The sequence below is a fragment of the Erinaceus europaeus genome, unplaced genomic scaffold (genome assembly GCF_950295315.1).
Source record: "Erinaceus europaeus unplaced genomic scaffold, mEriEur2.1 scaffold_714, whole genome shotgun sequence".
In the NCBI taxonomy this organism is placed as follows: Eukaryota; Metazoa; Chordata; class Mammalia; order Eulipotyphla; family Erinaceidae; genus Erinaceus; species Erinaceus europaeus.
This window is the reverse complement of record NW_026648159.1, coordinates 40349-58556: the sequence shown is the minus strand read 5'-3', so window position 1 is coordinate 58556 and position 18208 is coordinate 40349. Positions and strand designations below refer to the sequence as shown.

The 18208-nt window shown below is 60.2% G+C and overlaps 1 protein-coding gene across 1 annotated transcript in view; it reads right to left on the bottom strand.

Annotated features, from left to right (window-relative positions):
* Window positions 1–502: 502 nt before the first annotated feature.
* The window catches only part of LOC132536644 (zinc finger protein 407-like), a gene marked incomplete at its 5' end in the record, with an annotated part of 55511 nt that continues 37805 nt past the window's right edge, over window positions 503–18208 (bottom strand). The window contains one exon of the mRNA XM_060184779.1: window positions 503–2469. Coding sequence (XP_060040762.1) covers window positions 1517–2469 — 953 coding nt within the window. The remainder of the gene's footprint in view (window positions 2470–18208) is intronic.

Here is an 18208-nt window from a genome sequence, read left to right as displayed (position 1 = left end):
TCGACATAATTCCTCTGCACTCAGCAGACCGTTTTTTTTTCCCCCTAAGATACAAGATGAGAGAGAGAGAGAGAGAGAGAGATGGAGTGAAGAGGAGAGACAGCAACAGCAGAGCACGGCTCCACACTCTTGAAGCCCCCTGTACACGGGGCTCGCACCCGAGGCCCCCCCCCATGCAAGGTCATCCGTGCGCTCTGCCGGGTGGGCCTTCTCCGGCCCCCTTCCTGCTGTTTTTGGGTGGGAGTTGGGTCTGTTTTATTTACACATTTCTGACTCCTCCCCAGGAGAGGACCCCCCGCATCTCTGGCACATGCATGGTGATGGGGCCCCCGGGGTCTCTCGCCTGCAGGTGCTATACTTGGGGAGGGGCTATGGGGAGGTCACTTCCACCACCCCCATCCAGCCCAGGGTCCTGCCTGCAGGGGTGAGGCTGCTGGGCCTGGCCACAGAGCCACCTGCCCCCACGGCCCTGCCCACAGCCAGCAAGAAGCCACCAGCCACAGCCTCTGCGCTCAGTTTATTTCAAAGAACAAAGGAACAGAACAACCTTGGCGTCTGGGGGCGTCGGGGGTACAATCCCAGAAAAGGGAGAAGTGGGAGGGAGCAGCCAGAAATGGTGGCTGGAAGGAAGGCTGCCCCGCCCCGGGGTGCGGGTGCACTGAGGAGGGGCTGGGAACACCCTCCTTCCACGTGACCTCCCTCCCCCTGCCAGGAGGTCCTGCACCCAGGGCGCATTTCATACGGGGCCACATAGGCGCAGGGACCCTGGCTTCCAGGTGCGTCTGTGGGGGGAGTCGCTGCCCACACAGCCCCCGGGCTTCCTCTGGTCTGGGGGCTCGGCCACTCTGCACCCCCTCAGAAAAGAAAGAAAGAAGAAACAAATGAAAACATGGGGGCTGACTGCCCGGTGGGGGCAGGGCACTGCTCAGCACAGGCAGGACCCACGGAGCAACTGTGTCCTCAGACCCGCCTTCCCGCAGGGGGAGGGAACCGCTGTGGGGAGGGGCAGCCCCGGGTGGGAGTCCTTGTCCTCAGAAGCCTGGAAGGGGCCAAGTCCCAGGCACCTCCTGTCCCTCTCCGGCGGGGCGGTCCATGTCACCTTGCCGGGCTGAGCCGGGGCCCCAGGGACAGGCCCCTACTGGGGCTGAGCATCTCTGTGAGTCCCTGTGTGTCCCCCAGGGCTGGACTCCCTGTGTCCCCTGGGGCTGGACTCCCCGTGTGTCCCCTGGGGCTGGACTCCCCTTGTGTCCTCTGGGGCTGGACTCCCTGTGTGTCCCCTGGGGCTGGACTCCCTGTGTGTCCCCTGGGGCTGGACTGCCCATGTGTCCCCTGGGGCTGGACTCCCCATGTGTCCCCTGGGGCTGGACTCCCTGTGTCCTCTGGGGATGGACTCCCCGTGTCCCCTGGGGCTGGACTGCCCGTGCATCCCCTGGGGCTGGACTCCCCGTGTCCCCTGGGGCTGGACTCCCCATGTGTCCCCTGGGGCTGGACTCCCATGTCCCCACTGCCGTCCCCTTCAGGCTTCCTGCAGCTCGGCGCCATCCCTGTGGCTCTGGATGAGGGTGGCGGCGCCGTCCTGCGTGTAGATGACCATGCTGGCGAGTGGCTCAGACCCGGGGCCGGCAGCCTGGTGCAGCAGGTCGGGGGAGAAGTTGGCGGGGCCGTCGTGGGCGCCCGGCGGCAGCTGGGTGACGATGTAGTGGGTGGCACCCTCGGGGAAGGCCCCGGCGGCCTCCTGCACCACGGCCTGCACCAGCTCCTCGGACACCACCAGCTGGGACACCTCCGCTCGCGCCCCGGGCTCCCCCGGGTCCGGCCCCGCGCCCGCCGCCTCCTGCATGATGATCTGCGCGTCGCCGTCCAGGATGAGCTGGGTGACGGCGTCCTTGGCCAGCGGGCCCGGCTCGCACACGGCCAGCTGCAGCACCCCCTGCACCACCTTGCGCAGCGCGGCCTGGGCGCGGGCCTCGGGGGCCTCGGGCGGCTCGGGGGGTCCGGGGGGCGGCAGCTGCAGCAGCACATCCTTGGGTGTGCGGTCGTCGGCGCCCAGCTCGGACACGGCGCAGAGCAGGGCGTCCAGTGCGGAGGCGGCATCGGGGCCGGGCGCGGGGCCGGGGGCCGCGGGCTCCAGCAGCAGCAGCTGCGCGGGGGCGTCGGGGGGCGCGGGGTCGGGCGCCGGGGGGTCTGCGGCCAGCAGGTGGCCGCCCTCCGTCAGGTGCAGCACCCGCGGGCCCTGCCCGGCCAGCGCCAGGCCCTCCACGGCGTCCAGCGCCAGCTCGGCCTCGCAGCCCTGCACGATGATGAGCTGCGGCAGCGCTTCCCCGCGCCGCCCCGCGCCCCGCGGCCCCCGCCGGCCCGCGCCCCCCGCCGCCGCCGCCGCCGCCGCAGCCCCGGTGAACGCGCTGTCGGTCTCCACGAAGGCCGCGCCCTGGCCCTTGAGCCGGCACTCGTACGACTTGGACACGATGCCTGCGGAGACAGGGGAGGGACATGAGCAAGGCCAGGGAGCCCCACCCGCCAGGGCCACCTGCCCCCTCCCCCCAGGTACACCTGCCCCCTTCCCCGCCAGGTACACCTGTCCCCTCCCTCCCAGGTACACCTGTCCCCTCCCCCCAGGTACACCTGCCCCCCCAGGAGTGCCTGCCCCCTCCCGGCCAGGTACACCTGTCCCCTCCCACCCAGGGGCGCCTGCCCCCTCCCGGCCAGGTACACCTGCCCCCTTCCCCGCCAGGTACACCTGTCCCCTTCCCCCCAGGTACACCTGCCCCCTCCGGGCCAGGTACACCTGTCCCCTCCCACCCAGGGGCGCCTGCCCCCTCCCGGCCAGGTACACCTGTCCCCTCCCTCCCAGGTACACCTGCCCCCTTCCCCGCCAGGTACACCTGTCCCCTCCCTCCCAGGTACACCTGTCCCCTCCCCCCAGGTACACCTGCCCCCCCCGGAGTGCCTGCCCCCTCCTGGCCAGGTACACCTGTCCCCTCCCACCCAGGGGCGCCTGCCCCCTCCCGGCCAGGTACACCTGCCCCCTTCCCCGCCAGGTACACCTGCCCCCTTCCCCGCCAGGTACACCTGTCCCCTCCCTCCCAGGAGTGCCTGCCCCCTTCCCTGCCAGGTACACCTGTCCCCTCCCCCCAGGTACACCTGGCCTCTCCCCCCCAGGGGCGCCTGCTCCTCTCCTGACACTCATGATTTGGACACGATGCCTGCAGAGGGGGCGTTGGAAGGTTGGGGAAGGTGTGAGCACTGGCCCCCTCCCCCAGGCCATGAGCACACCTGACCCCTGCCTCCAGCCTGAAGAGCCCCCGTTTCTCCTGGGCCCAAACCCAGCTGTGCCCACAAGCCCTGCCCAGCCACCGCCAGGGACAGTGCTTATTCTGTGTTCTTAGAGGTGGGGCAGGAGGGCTGCCACCCTGCCTGCGTCTCCTGCTCCCATACGCCTATAGACTTGCCCCTGGCCCACACCTGTGGCCGATTCTCCCGCACCTGTCCAGTTCTCCCGCACCTGTGTGCACCTGCCCGATTCTCCCGCACCTGTCCAGTTCTCCCACACCTGTGTGCACCTGCCCGATTCTCCCGCACCTGTCCAGTTCTCCCACACCTGTGCGCACCTGTGGCCGATTCTCCCGCACCTGTCCAGTTCTCCCACACCTGTGTGCACCTGCCCGATTCTCCTGCACCTGTCCAGTTCTCCCACACCTGTGCGCACCTGTGGCCGATTCTCCCGCACCTGTCCAGTTCTCCCACACCTGTGTGCACCTGCCCGATTCTCCCGCACCTGTCCAGTTCTCCCACACCTGTGCGCACCTGTGGCCGATTCTCCCGCACCTGTCCAGTTCTCCCGCACCTGTTCACATCTGCCTGATTCTCCCGCACCTGTCCAGTTCTCCCATACCTGTGCGCACCTGTGGCCGATTCTCCTGCACCTGTCCAGTTCTCCCATACCTGTGCGCACCTGTGGCCGATTCTCCCGCACCTGTCCAGTTCTCCCACACCTGTGCGCACCTGTGGCTGATTCTCCTGCACCCGTCCAGTTCTCCCACACCTGTGCGCACCTGCCCGATTCTCCCGCACCTGTCCAGTTTTCCCACACCTGTGTGCACCTGCCCGCTTCTCCTGCACGCTCCCAGCTGTCCCCACAGACAGGACCTGCAGGTCTGTCTCCAGGGTGTCTGTTGGGCTGTCCCTCGCTATTCCCAAGGGCCAGAGTGCACTGACCTCTGACCTGTCCCCCCCACTCCTCCCGGTGCTGGGTGACAAACGGAGAGAGGGGGAGGAACGTGAAGAGATAAACGTAAAGGCGGCCTCCCTCCGCCCAGGGGTCGGCCGGGCACAGAGGAGCACTGGGGGCCTCCTGCAGGAGAAGCTATGGGCACGGGACTGCCGAGTGAGCTGGGAGGCTGAGCCCCCACCCCCCAGTTCATAAAGACGTGGTGGGCCCGTCTTTTGATTCAGCAGTTTAATAACCTGGAGGGCTGTCAGTGCTGCTCTGAGAAATAGCTCCTATAAAATGGAACGGCCTCAGTCAGACTGAAAAAGACCCCCCTGCCCGCCCGAGAGTCTCCCACCCCGCCCTGAATGAGTGAGTGAGTGAATGAACACGGAGGTGTCCTCAGCCCCCCCACCCCACCCCAGCCTCTGCTTGGAAGGCAGAGGACTTGGCTGGTCTGGGAGCACCCAGTGTGACATCTGGGTGGGTGGGGGGCCTGGGAACAGAGCCCAGCCTCCAGCTCCTCGGGCCCGGGGCTGAGGGGAGTGGCCTCTAGCCGGGGTCGAATCCCAGGGTGTCCTGTTTCCCCGCCCACCAGGACCCACCCAGGGAGCCCTAAGTGGGTGCCCTGTCTGTGGACCTTGTCACTGTCACCCCCCCCCCCAATACCTGAGGCTTTAGTTAAGCTCACGTTTAATTAAAACGCATAGACTCCCGTGCGCTCCACCCAAATGAAGCAAATAAAACAAGGGCCCCTCTCTGGAAGATAGACATTGTGAATGAAAAATGTCATTACGGGCTAAAAAATTTTGCTGTAAACAGGGCCTACAGAGAGAAGTTCCCCCTATAATGACACCCATAAAACACACCAGTGGCACTTTTAGTACCATCCTGAATATGGCATTTTCTGTGCCTTACACACAATCTAAATGGTTTGATCATCGAGCATAATCCTCCGCTGGGTTTATAGAACAATCAGTGTTCCAGAAAATGATGTATTTACCCAATAGTGGCTGCGGCCACCGGCATGTGACTCCGCGGGACACGGGACAAGGGACGGGGGGCCAGCCCAGTGACGGAACTCCCCTATGCCACACCGGCCACTTCACTTCGGCCCCGCCATAAAAACTCTTGGGGTCTGAGGGGCTGAGGCTGGTGACGGCATGAGGTGTCCCCGCGCCAGCGTCAGAGGTGGCTGGCAGCTCTGGGGGCACACGTGCATTTCACACACCACCCGGCATATAAAGATGGCCCGAGGAGGCGTGGGCCCGGCCGGGGGACGGCCAGTGTCCCCCGGCAGTGCCGCCTCCAGGCTGCAGCCCTGACTGAGGAGAGCAGAGCCCCTCGACCTGTCTGCATGCAGAGGTCTGATGTTCCGGCAGGCGGGGGGAGCTGGGGAGATGCCGGCTCATGGTCGTGTCTCGGAAAATTGAGGTGCTTTGCTGAGAAATCTGGGGTGCGGGAGAACCACCCACTGGGCCGAGGCCGAGGCCACGGGTCTGTGCTCCCGTGCTGAGGTGTGTTCGTAGCCGTGCTCGAGAAACCCCCTGGGTGTCTCTTAAGACGGAGCCATGTTCACAGACTATGCTAATGAGTCGGCGTCGTATTTTAAGCCACCCGGTTTACAAGTTTCTCGGGTGAACCCAGGGAAAGTGACAGATTAGGATTCACGCAATCTGGGGTGGGGCGCGCAAAGCACAAGGACCGGCTCAAGGATCCCGGGTTCGAGCCCCCCGGCTCTCCACCTGCAGGGGAGTCGCTTCTCAGGCGGTGAAGCAGGTTCTGCAGGTGTCTGTCTTTCTCTCCCCGTCTCTGTCTCTCTCCATTTCTCTCTGTCCTAACAGCAACGGTATCAATAACAACAACAATAATAACCACAACGATTGAAGAAAAAAAAAAGGAAATACAGAGATAGAGGATTCACGCAATCTAACCCACAGGAACCTTCCAAGCTGGGAGCACATCACTTTCCCTACAGCGACGGCCCAGAGTTGAACAGGCAGGTCCATAATGATGACTGCCATGTGATACATTCATTTTTTTAAAAAAAGATTTCATTTATTTATTAATGAGAAAGTAGGAGGAGCGAGAGAAAGAACCAGACATCACTCTGGCATATGTGCTGCCGGGGATTGAACTCAGGACCCCACGCTTGAGAGTCCAGCGCGTCCACTCTTTTTTTTTCCAGGCGGCCAGCCACACCCCCGCGCTCTGTGGGGCCCCGAGACCCACCTGAGGGGGACGTCTCCACCCCACCCAACCCACACAAGATGACAAGCCCCCGCAGCCAAAGCCCGGTCAGGACCCAGCCCCACTCCTTTGGGGGATACACATGTGGGAAGGGTCACGTGGGGATGACGAGGTGCCCTCCTTGACCTCTTGGGGCACCGGACGGCAGTCCTCTCCCGAGCGGCCTCTCAGGGTGCGGGCTGTGCGGGCTCATCTGGCATCTTCAGCGTTAAGAGATGAAGGAGGCCGGGGTGCGAGGTAGGTGCGAGGTAGCTTGAATTAACGGGCCTTCTGGCTCCTCCACTGCAGGAGGGAGGGATGAGGGGTGGCGGTATCTGTGAATTCAGACACGTGTCCTGAGGGGTCCACTTGGACACCCCCTTTGTGAGAGCCTGGGGCACCTCTCAGTGAGGGGAGTGTGTGGGGAGGACTTTCAGCCCTGGTCCCCCAGCTCAGCACCCTGGAAAAAAGCGCAAGGTGAGGGCCACCTGTTGAGCGCATGCGTTACAGGGCACAAGGACCCAGGAGGTTCAAGCCCCCACCTGCAGGGGGGAAGCTTCAAGAGTGGTGAAGCAGGCCTGCAGGTATCTCTCTCTTCTCTTTAACTCTCGGTATCTGGTCGTCTCTATCAAGCAAATAAAGATCATTAAAAAAAAAAAACAGCCCAGGGTGTTCAGAAAACTCAACAAAATACAACTAGGATGTCTTCAGAGACTCATTAAGCCTCAGCCACCAAGTTTCAGACGCCACCATGACACCATCCTGACCTCCCTGGGCAGACAACCTCATCCGTGTGTCCCGGAGCCTCCCCTCCCCAGAGCCCTGCCCCACTGGGGACAGACAGACACAGGCTGGGGGGTGTGGATCCACCTGCCAACACCCATGTCCAGCGGAGAAGCCATGACAGAAGCCAGAACTCCCACCTTCTGCTCCTCATTTTTATTTCTTATTTTGCTGAGAAGCCCTTATCACTCTGTGCTCACTGAACACCGGCAGTCAGCCAAGGAGTGCTTGGTTGAAGAGAGATTGTTTATTCTTATAAACAATCTCTGAGACCTGCTCAGCTCTGGCTGATGGTGGTGCTGGGGACTGAATGAGACTTTGGAGTCTCGGGCAGGAGAGTCTCTTTGCAGAACCATTATGTTGTTTACGCCCCTGAAGAGAGGTTCTGAGAGGGGCCTGACTATGTCCTACCCACGTCCCGTCTGGTCACAACACCTAGTGCCACGTGCTTGGCCTGCCGTGGCCCGAGCTTGAGAGTGTGAAGCAGCACAGAGCCTAAGCTCCTGCCGGGGAGAAGAGAAGGCAGCCTGGGGTCTGGGGAGCAGAGGCCTATGGCCCGCAGGGTGTGAGGACAGAGCCTCTGTTTCCAGGAAGTCAAAGGCTCGGCGCCTCAACCTCCTCACAGCCCTGTGAGGCGCCCGCCAGCTCCAGCTGTCTGCACTGCCCTGCCCGCGGCTGGGCCCGTGATGGACCTGGTTCCTGAGCGCACGGAAGAGCGGGCCCCCAGGTTTCCAGAGTTCAGCCGCTGTTTCAGGAAGATGATTTTGAAGCTGTGACTTGGATCAACTGAAATAACCACCCATCACCTGAAATCAGCTGCCAGGAAAGAACGGCAGCATAGTGGATTTAAAATAAAAGGAGGAGGGGCAGGGGTAGACAGCAGAATGGTTCTGTAAAGAGGCTCTCACGCCTGAGGCTCCAAAGTCCCGTGTTCAATCCCCTGCACCACCATAAGCCAGAGCTGAGCAGTGAGTGCTCTGGTAAAAAAAATAAATAAATTGAAAAAAAAAAAAATAAGAGGAGGAATGGAAGAAGAGAAGGGAGGGAGAAAAGGAGGGGGGTGGAAGGCAGGCAGGCGGGCGGGCAGGGTGGTGGTGCCACTGTCTGAGAGCGCTGGCTCAACCCCCTCCCCACCTGCAGGGAGGAAGCTTCATGGGCGGTGAAGCAGGGCTACAGGTGTCTCCCTGTCTCCTTGCTCCTTCTCAATTTATCTCTGTCTTTATCCAAGATAAGTAAAATTTAAAACAAAAGAAAGAAATGAAGGGAGGGGAAGGAGAAAGGGATCTTGCCAGTGTGACTCAGAAACTGACCGAGGCAATGCGCTGGCCGCCCAGCTTCCTGGTCTGCAAATCAAGGAGAAAGAACCCTGCACACAAGTGACCCGGCAGCTGCGCGTGGAGGACAGCACCGAGCGGGATCGCGGAAGCCGTGCGTGCGTGCGTGTGTGCGTGAGTGCATGCGGACCATGACTTGCCCAGAGCCGGGCTCCTGGGCCGGGCCCCGCACCACCCCGCGGCAAGGTGCGGGTAGGACGGCGCAGCCCCGCTCTCTCCTCCTTGGCGCATCAGGAAGAGTGAGCGGCAGCGCCGCTGATTCCAGCAGTCTCCCTTTGAGGGACCCGCACGTTAATTACCGCACTAATTATGGTTTCTGGGTAAGTGACTGAAGCAAGCAGCCTATGGGAGGTGCAGGCATAAACCCAAGACGGAGAAAATGCTAGTTACTGAATCATCCCTGCAACCTGACACATGCAGCAGGTTCAAAAGAAGTGGTGAGCGTGGATTTTCAAAAGACAGGCCTCTTCAATAATTAGGGCTCCGAGACGCAAGGAAAAAAGGGGGAGAAAAGTTATTTCTTAATGGCAAGTGCATGTAAAGTGTTCTACAGTCCTGAAGGTAAGCCTGCTTAATTCACTGCTTCTTCCTTTGTTATTAGGAAAACATAATTGTTCCAAATAATTAGCACTAGAGTACATCACCAGCTGACAACAAAATTATAGAAATCTTCATATTCAGATGGCTCTAGCTGGCTATTAGGAGCCATTTCTGATCATAACCCATTAGTTGGGATGCTGCGAGTTCCTGATTGCCACCACATACCCCCAGATATCTGCCCAAGTCAACAGCCCTATTCATCACGACTTTGCCTGATGGGGAAATTGCTGAGGGTTTCCCACAGCTGCCACACACAGGGATGGGGCTACATGGAGCCCAAACCAGATGACGCCACCACGGAGCCCTGACAGGTGGGTCCCCAGGGCGCGCCGACCCACCCTCTGTCCTGGCGGCCCTCTGGGGGTGGGGCGCCTCTCCCTCGGCACCCTCGGGCTGCTGGTCCAAGGCTTCCACCTGAGCAGGGCTGAGGGGACCCTTTCTGCTTGGAGGCAAGGTTGGGGGAAGACTCTGGCTTGTGACTGAGGCATTCTGGGAGGAGACAGGCTGCTGGAGTCCCGCCCCTGGGGAGCGCCTGAGATGGCTGTCCGCCCCCCCCCACCACACCCCTGCCCCGCACACACCCCCAGAGCCAGTACATGGTCCAGGGAACCCTGCCAGCCTGACTTGGGCCGCCGGGGGTCTGGGGGGGTCCCCTCCCAGCCTCCCCTGCACTCGCTGTGCAGCTGAGAGGACCCGCAGAGCCGGCTGTCTGAGCCCACGAGGGAGAACTTTGATTACTCTGGTAATTAATGATGTTGGAGAGGGGATATGGATTTTCTGTTCAGATTGGAGCCTGAAGTTAATTAGTCTCTGCGTTATGATTTGCTGATTAATTATGGGTATTTAGTTATAAAAGAGAGATGTTAATTATTAATCTCAAAAAAAATCATTGCGCGCAATTAACTGAAAAACTTTTGACATCAGTTAAAATTCCCATGGAGTCGAACTTCTCAGATGATCAATTAGCGGTGAGCGGCTGTGAGCGCCTCCCGGCCCCCCCAAGCGGGGCCGGACTCTGTCCCAGAGGACTGCTGGGGGGGCTGCTCCGTCCTCGTGAAGCCCCGCGGGGCGGCCCGGGGCGCTCCTCAAGCGAGTCACTGGCTCTGGCGGCCCTGCGAAGGACGTGACTGTGGGCCCGGCCGTGGGCAGCACCGCCCAGTCCTGATCCTGGGAGCCTGAAGTCACCTTCGTGGCTGAGAAAGAGACACAGGCCCCGAGGTATCTCTTGGTCTCGCTCCGTCCTCTGTCCCAAGGCTGGGTCTCTGTACTGTTGCCCGCTCCCCCCCAAAAGAGGAGGGGAGGCAGTGAGGCAGAAGGGCTCACCCCCAGCTCCCCCAAGACGCAGACTCGCACAGGGATCTGTTTACATGATCTCGAGATCATCTTGACAATATTTATTCTCTATTTACCTAAATGAGGCAATCTGATGATATTTATTGCTCCGATAGCTAAATATAGACTTTTCCTGAGCGCTCGGTACCAGAGTGGGAGGTTTTGCTCTAATCTGCATCTTTAAACTGACAAGCCGGAGAATTCTAATGAATGCCTGCTTTCATCTGGATGTCTGTGTGCATTTGACAGTATAAATATTTAGCAATATCGGAGTCAGCTTGTGATTTTGCCCAGATGGACTGATTGATGCCTCGGCTCCATCCTGCCAGGGAACAGCCATGCTGTTCGTGAGGGAGGGAGCCGGAAGCCGCTTGCTTCCTCAGGGGGCTCGAAGTGGCCAGAGCCGGCGGCCCTCAAAGAGCATGGAGACTTCTGGGACCAGCCAGCAGGTCGGCGGATAAATAAAACACGGCGCTCACTGGTTTCCGCTTTGCTCCCGTGGATCGCGGGGTTAAAGCTTTCCCGTCTAAAGTGCACGTAAACTGCAGGGGCTCTTGCGTCTCTAATGTGCGGAGATCCGAGTTAAGACTCCATCCAGCTAATCTGTCAGCCCACGTTCACCTCTGCCGTCGTCTCCTGTGACCTGCAGGCCTGAGCACCGCTGCTGCTCTGGCGAAGTCACTCGCCGTCGTCAGCAGTGCAGGCTCTGCAGTCTGGTTGAAACCACTTTGTTCAAGATTCAATTGCCGATGCGACCCTCCTTCTGAAAAGTTTAGACTGAGCGCTCGGAGATTCCAGAGACAGACAGTGAATACTCCCCTCATCCTGGGCGTGGGCTCGGGCCCCAACTCATTCAGCTACAGCGTCTGCAGGACAGATGGGTGGACAGCAGGGCTCCGAGCAGGGGCCCCATGCAGGAAGGGCAGCCTGGTCCCCGTGTCACCCGCTGGCTTGAATCACAGCTGTTCTCTGCCACATAAACCGCAGAGAGAGAGAGAGAGAGAGAGAGAGAGAGAGAGAGAGAGAGAACGGGGGCTGCGGTGCTTTCTGCCCTGCTTCATCACCCGCGCAGGGGTGCGAGAGGCCTGGTGGATGGACACGGGGCCTGCCCGCCTGCCTGGTGCCTGGGGACACTCTCTCACAGGAAGGGGCACCGCGGCATTTCTGGCTCCAGCTGTTACATGTTTCCAGTGGTGCCCGCCTCCCTTTTCTGGAATTTGCTTTTTGTTTCAGGAGGAGGCTCCAACGTGTGCCAGGGCCCCAAGGGGAGCCGCAGGGAGATGACCTTCATGCCAGAGCCTGGAGACCATTCCAGGGTGACGCCTCACCCAGGCCCCAGGGCCCCAAGGGGGAGCAGAAACCTCCTGAGTCAGGAATGGGGCACCGGGGATGTGCTGGGGGCTTAGTGCCCGTCGGCTCCCAGCATCTCTCTGTCCCGCTGGCCATAACCAACTTGCATTTATTTCCGTACTTGATGGGACAGAGAGAAACTGAGGGGGCAAGGAGAGAAACAGACAGACTGCACACCTGCTTCACTGCTTCTGAAGCCCCCCCCACCAGGTGGTGAGCAGGAACTTGAACCCAGGTCCCTGCCCCTGGCAACGTGTACACTCAGCCAGATGCGTGCCACCACCTGGCCCCGACCCGGCAAGCCAATCACCATGGCCAGGTGATGGCTGACACAGCTTCCTCATCTGAGGGTTGGAAGGACACTAAACTGGGGCCGTGGGAAGAGAGAGAGAGAGGGAGAGAGAGAGAGGCTGAGGCAGGCAACCCCTGTGGTGCTCCACTGACTGTGGGCGCTGCTCCCAGGAGGTGGAATCCAGACTCGGGGATTCAAACAGTTCACCCAGCCCAGCTACTATTATTTCCAGGAAAAATCTCTTTTGGGGCAGGGCGGTGGTGCACCTGGTTGAATACACGTTACAGGGAACAAGGACTCGGGTTCAAACCCCTAGATCCCACCTGCAGGGGGAAAACTCTGCGAGTGGTGAAGCAGGGCTGCACCTCTTTCTTCCTGTCTATCTCTCCTCCTCTCAATTTCTAGCTGTCTCTATCAAATAAATAAAGGTAATACAATTAAAAAAAAAAGTAAAAGAAAAATGTAAAAAAAAAAAAAAAAAAACAGAGGGAGCTGGGTGGTAGCGCAGTGGGTTAAGCGCATGTGGCGGCACAAAGCGCAAGGACCGGCGTAAGGATCCCGGTTCGAGCCCCCTGGCTCCCCAACTGCAGGGGAGTCGCTTCACAGGCGGTGAAGCAGGTCTGCAGGTGTCTGTCTTTCTCTCCCCATCTTCCCCTCCTCTATTTCTCTCTGTCCTATCCAACAATGACATCAATAACAACAACAACAAAACAACAAGAACAACAAAGTGGAATAAATAAATAAATATTTAAAAAAACAACAACACAACTTCTTGGCTCCTCTAGCGACCCAGCAGATCCAACAGGAAGGAGCAGGCCACCCGGCTTCGTAGATAGCGGGTAACAGTTCTTCCCGTGACCGGGGGTCGGCGGGAGGGGGGCGCCTTGAGGTCCAGGGGGGAGCCGGCACTGGGGTGACGACAGCGGGACACCCGAGAGCTGCTGATGGCCGGTGACACCCTCTCCAGCGCAGCCGTCGCCGGGAAGGGCCCTGGCAGTGGGCGGCTGGCCACGCTGCTTGCTCTCCTGGCACCAGCGGGTTGCCTGACCAATGAGTGTCCCAGCCGACACAGGTGGGCGGAATATCCCTTCAAGGACGCCGCCTGAGAGCCTGCGGCTACACTTCACCTGCTGACAGTAGCAAGGCTGTTTACCCAGAGCTGTGAAGAAGGACACAGCACAGTGAGTGCCGGATCCAAAGCGTAACGCGCCCCCCCCCCCCATGATGCATCACCAGGCCTCTGAATCGTCCCCCCTCTGCACAGCGCTGCCCGAGACCCCTGACAGTACGCCCCAAAGAATTGGGGCCTGGCTGGATTCGGGCCTCTGATCGTGAAGGTGTATCTATGAAAAATAACAAGGGGGTCGGGCGGTGGGGCAGCGGGTTAGGCGCACGTGGCGCAAAGCGCAAGGACTGGCGTAAGGACCCCGGTTCGAGCCCCCGGCTCCCCACCTGCAGTGGAGTCGCTTCACAGGCGGTGAAGCAGGTCTGCAGGTGTCTGTCTTTCTCTCCCCCTCTGTCTTCCCCTCCTCTCTCCATGTCTCTCTGTCCTATCCAACAACGACAATAACAACAATAATAACTACAACAATAAAACAACAAGGGCAACAAAAGGAGAAAAAAAAAATGGCCTCCAGGAGCGGTGGATTCATGATGCAGGCACTGAACCCCAGCAATAACCCTGAAGGCAAAAAAAAAAAAAGAAAAAAAGAAAAAGAACAAATGAATTCCCCTGGCGGGGCTAATTGGGAAAAATGATCCACAGAGCGAAGAGAACCGAAGTGTCTCACTAGTTTTTAGGGGCTGATCCGAGGACTGAGGACACCGAGAGCGAGTTCTGGGTAGAGGCGTTTGGCCGGACACAGGGAATCGGTCTGCCGGACTTGACGCCGGGTGCGGTGCCAGACCGGGCGCGGGCAGGCGTGGCGGTGGGAGCCGGTTCTGGAGGGCTCCGAGGGCCGCCACCTCCTCCGCCACCGGCTGTCGTGCCACATGAGGCCGCTACGAGGGCAGAAACGGATGCCACGGCGTCTCGGGTGTCTCCTGCGGGACATGCCCACGGCGCAGGGCAGGGGGGCGGAGGCAGGGTGCTCTCTCCACGGCTGAGTGGGTCTCCGCCTTGGCGCGGGACTATCGGCCCCCGAGATGGACGCCGCCAGTCCGAGTCATTAGTCTCCGCTCGGTTCGGCCGACGCCGGGAAGGTGGCGTGGTAACAAATGACCGCGGGGATCTCTGCGGCCTGGGCCTCTTTTTATCTGCCACCTCCTCACCGCCAGCCCCATAGCTCTGAACCTCTGGAATCCCCAAAAGGGACAGGGTGTCTCTTTGTTTTCCACTCGGTTCCCCGGCTCCGGCTGCTGTTTGCACTGACGGGAGCACATACGATTCATTCTTGTGACACGGAAGGACTGAAGGCAGATTCTCTGCCCGAGAGAAAAACAGAAACTCAAATGGCTGAAGAGCCAGTCAGATCTGATCTGGACCTGGGCGTCCGAGTAGGGGCGTTGCCGGCAGCCAGCTCTGTGTCGAGCGAGCTGTGGGGAGCCTTCCGGGGGGCTGGCTGCCCAGGACACGCGGAGGGTTGGTCCCCCCAGCTCCGGGGGCGCTGACCAGGACGCCCGTGGGCTGATGCCACGGCTGGGCTGGGTGGGCGACCTTCCTTCTGCCTGTGGGGGGAGGGGGGACCGGAAGGGAGGTGGGAACACGAGTGTGAGGACACTGGTGCCTGTGGGCAGGTGCTGGCGTAAATCAACGACCGGGGCTGGGTGGTGGCACACCCGGCTGAGCGCACAGACTGCCGTGCACAAGGACAGGGGTTGAAGCCCCCGCTCCCCACCAGCAGGGGGGATGTCTTACGAGGGGGTGAAGCAGGGCTGCGGGTGTCTGTCTGTCTCCCTATCACCCCTCCCTTCTCAAGCTCTGTCTCTGTTTAATGTGAAATATTTAATTCCATTCCAGGAGCAATGGAATCACACTGCTGGCACCGAGTCTAGAAGACAAAGCTGCTGATAGCGTTAAGTAAATAAACATACAAATACACAGAGGAGTGACCCCAGAAGGTGACAGGGTTAACAGAGATGTTTGGACTGGGGGGCTCCTCGCAGCTTGCTCCCCTGTGGCCTGGTGAGGGATGGTCACCTACGCGAGTCTGTCAGCCAGAGAGTGACCCCTGCAGGCCGCAGCTGGACGCGGGCGACAGGAAGGTGGGAGCAGGTGGGAGGGGAGAGCCCAGAATCAACTTGCGGTCTCCTTCCTTCTCCGGGAAAACCCCAAGGCCTGCCACGTGCAGGGAAGTCCACGTTTGGGGCGCTCACGTCTGGCGAATGTGGCCACAGGGAGTGCTGAGCGGGTGTCGGGCTGAGAGCTTCACTGACGGGAGACAGACGACCCGGGACTCGTGGTTGAGCTGTACGCAGGACGCAGCACAATCTAAGGCGAGCTGAACTAAAACTAAACTAAACTAAAACTAAAACGAACAATGCTGTCCTTATATATACTTCCCAAGTAGGGTGTGAACAGGATGTGATGTAGAGAGGGTGGAGAGAAAAGTGACTGGTGTAAATCAGGGTGTGACAAGGAGAGGGGGCAGAGCGGGTGAGAATTCTACCACTGAACCACCAATGCCCTGGAGGGAGGGTGGTGCTTTATGTAAATGTAAAAGTGATTTATGTAAATAGACCGCAGCTTTGAGTGGGATCAAACCAGTCCCTATACAGGCATACCGGTGCTTGGTTAAGCAGAAGCCAGGGGGAGCTGGCAGACTACCCAACAAGTGGGGACGTTCCTGTTGGGTGACAAGTTTTCTCAGAGGGCCGGGCCGAGCACGTTGCCCTGGCTGTGGACCCCCACAGGAGGCGCCCCCGGGCTCCCCACCTCGGCCCCTGCGGTGGCGGGCGCTTGGGCACTCGGGCCAGATCGGGCTGGAGGCCGGTGACCACGGCAGTGCTGGCTGTCACCTCGAGGGGAGGGTGGCACCGCTCCTGGTGAGAGTGGTCCCCGTCCCGCCAGAAGAGAGGGAGTCCTTGCTTGGAATCACCGGCTAGCCCAGCCCAGGCGAAGATGGATTTTTAATGAAAGTTTAATGAATGATAAATGCTTGGTTCTTGATAAATGTTTAATTATGCCAATAATTACCAACTGCTGACAACGACTGTTGTGTTCATAATGGCATCTCGGCACAGGCACGCCATTCCATGAGTCAGGGCTCTCAGAGAGATCACAACTCCATCTGTCTGGTGCAAACGAGCACCACAAAAGTCTCATTAATATTTTGATGGATGTTTCACCAGGCTCTGAAGGCTGGCGGTGCCCTTACAGAATGGGGGCTGCCTCTCTCTTCTGGAAGACAGGTGAGGGGAGCTGCCGAAAGCTTGGCCCCCACAGCACGTTTGCTGAAGGCAGCTGGGCAGTGCGGGGCCGACCGGCCTCGGGCTCTGGCTGCCTGGGGACACGAGACACTTTGGAGTGGCTGCGGCGAGTCTTTCTGTGGGCGGGGACCCTCACACCATTTCACAGCGCAGCAAGTTCAAGTCCTCTGTAAGTGAGCTCGACCGGGGACTTGCAGGCTAGAGATGAGAGCGGGGGGGGGGGGGGGGGGGGGCGCCGCCATAGCATGGGTGTGGGAGGGGGCTGCTCTCCGTGAGAGGATGCCATCTCTCAGGCCAGCAAACCCCTGAACCACAGGAGGTCCGGCTGACCTCTGACGGAGGGTGGCAAACCCCCCAGGGGTGACAGGAGCCGGGCCCCCTTTACACCGTGAGTCTGAGGGTTCCTTTCCAAGTCCTCTGTCGGCCCAGACACTGCACACCTGCCCTTTCTGCTCTGTAAAGACACAGGTGTGAGGCCAGTGAGGAGGCTCTGCTGGAAGAGAGCTCTGCCCATGCGGGTTCCGGATCACAGCCCTGGCCCACAGGTGGGCACTAACGGGGGTGGGGTGGGGGAGTGGAGCTGGGGGCTGGCGCACTCTCTTGCTCTCCTTCTGTCCCCATCGAGACCCTGTTGGGTTGCACAGGTTACAACGTGCAAGAACCCAGGTTCAAGGCCCATCTCAGGCTGCGTCTCTCCCAGTCTGCCCACTGGCTCCTGGCTTCCTCCCTTGCTGTCCACTGCCGGCCCTCCCCCATCACTGGGCACAGCCAGGACCCTGGGGACGCTGTAGCTGTGAGTGGGGGCTGCACCCCAGACACCCCAGACACCCCAGGCCGGCAGCCACATCTTCCCTAGAGACGTGTTTCTGTGAGGGAGAAGGAGTGTGTCCACTCTGCTCTGGCTTAAGGTGGTCAGGGGTCTGAGGATGACGGTCCTGCGCTCCAGTGCAGAGCTGTCTCCCCAGCTGGCTTTGCCAGGGTTGCGGGGGGACCCAGCCTCCATGGCCAGACTCTGCAGACATGGCCGGGGAGGGGACACCCCATGGACTCCCCCACTCTGTCGGCGCCAGCTTTTCTGCCCCCTCACTGGGGGGTGGGGGGCACGTGGCATTACAGTCGATGACCAAGTGGATGGCGCGGTGCAGATGCGGGATGCCTCCCCCCCCATGAGCCTTCTGCTCAGATCCCCCGCCCCCCTCGACTGCTGCCCCAGGCCCCTTAGCCACACTCTGGGGGGGGGGGGCAGCATGAAGCGGTGGTTCCTGGGGTCTCCAGAGTCCCGGTGTCCTCTGTCTAATGTCCTGCTTCTTAACTTACTGCCTTTCAGCCACCGAGCTGCAGACGCCGCCGTGACACCACCCTGACCTCCCTGGGCAGACGCCCTCACCCGTGTGTCCTGGAGCCTCCCCTCCCCAGAGCCCTGCCCCACGAGGGACAGACAGACACAGGCTGGGGGTGTGGATCCACCTGCCAGCACCCATGTCCAGCGGAGAAGCAATGACAGAAGCCAGAACTCCCACCTTCTGCTCCCCATAGAGAATTTGGGTCCAGGCTCCCAGAGGGGAGAGAAATGTCAGGGGAAGATGAGCAGAGGGCCCTGAACCCCAAACTCCATCAGGACCCGGAGAGAGAACAGGAAAAAGGGAGGGACACTTGGAAGAAGTAACAGGTGTGGGTGTGGCTTACAAAGGAAGAGAAGGCAGGGCTATAGGA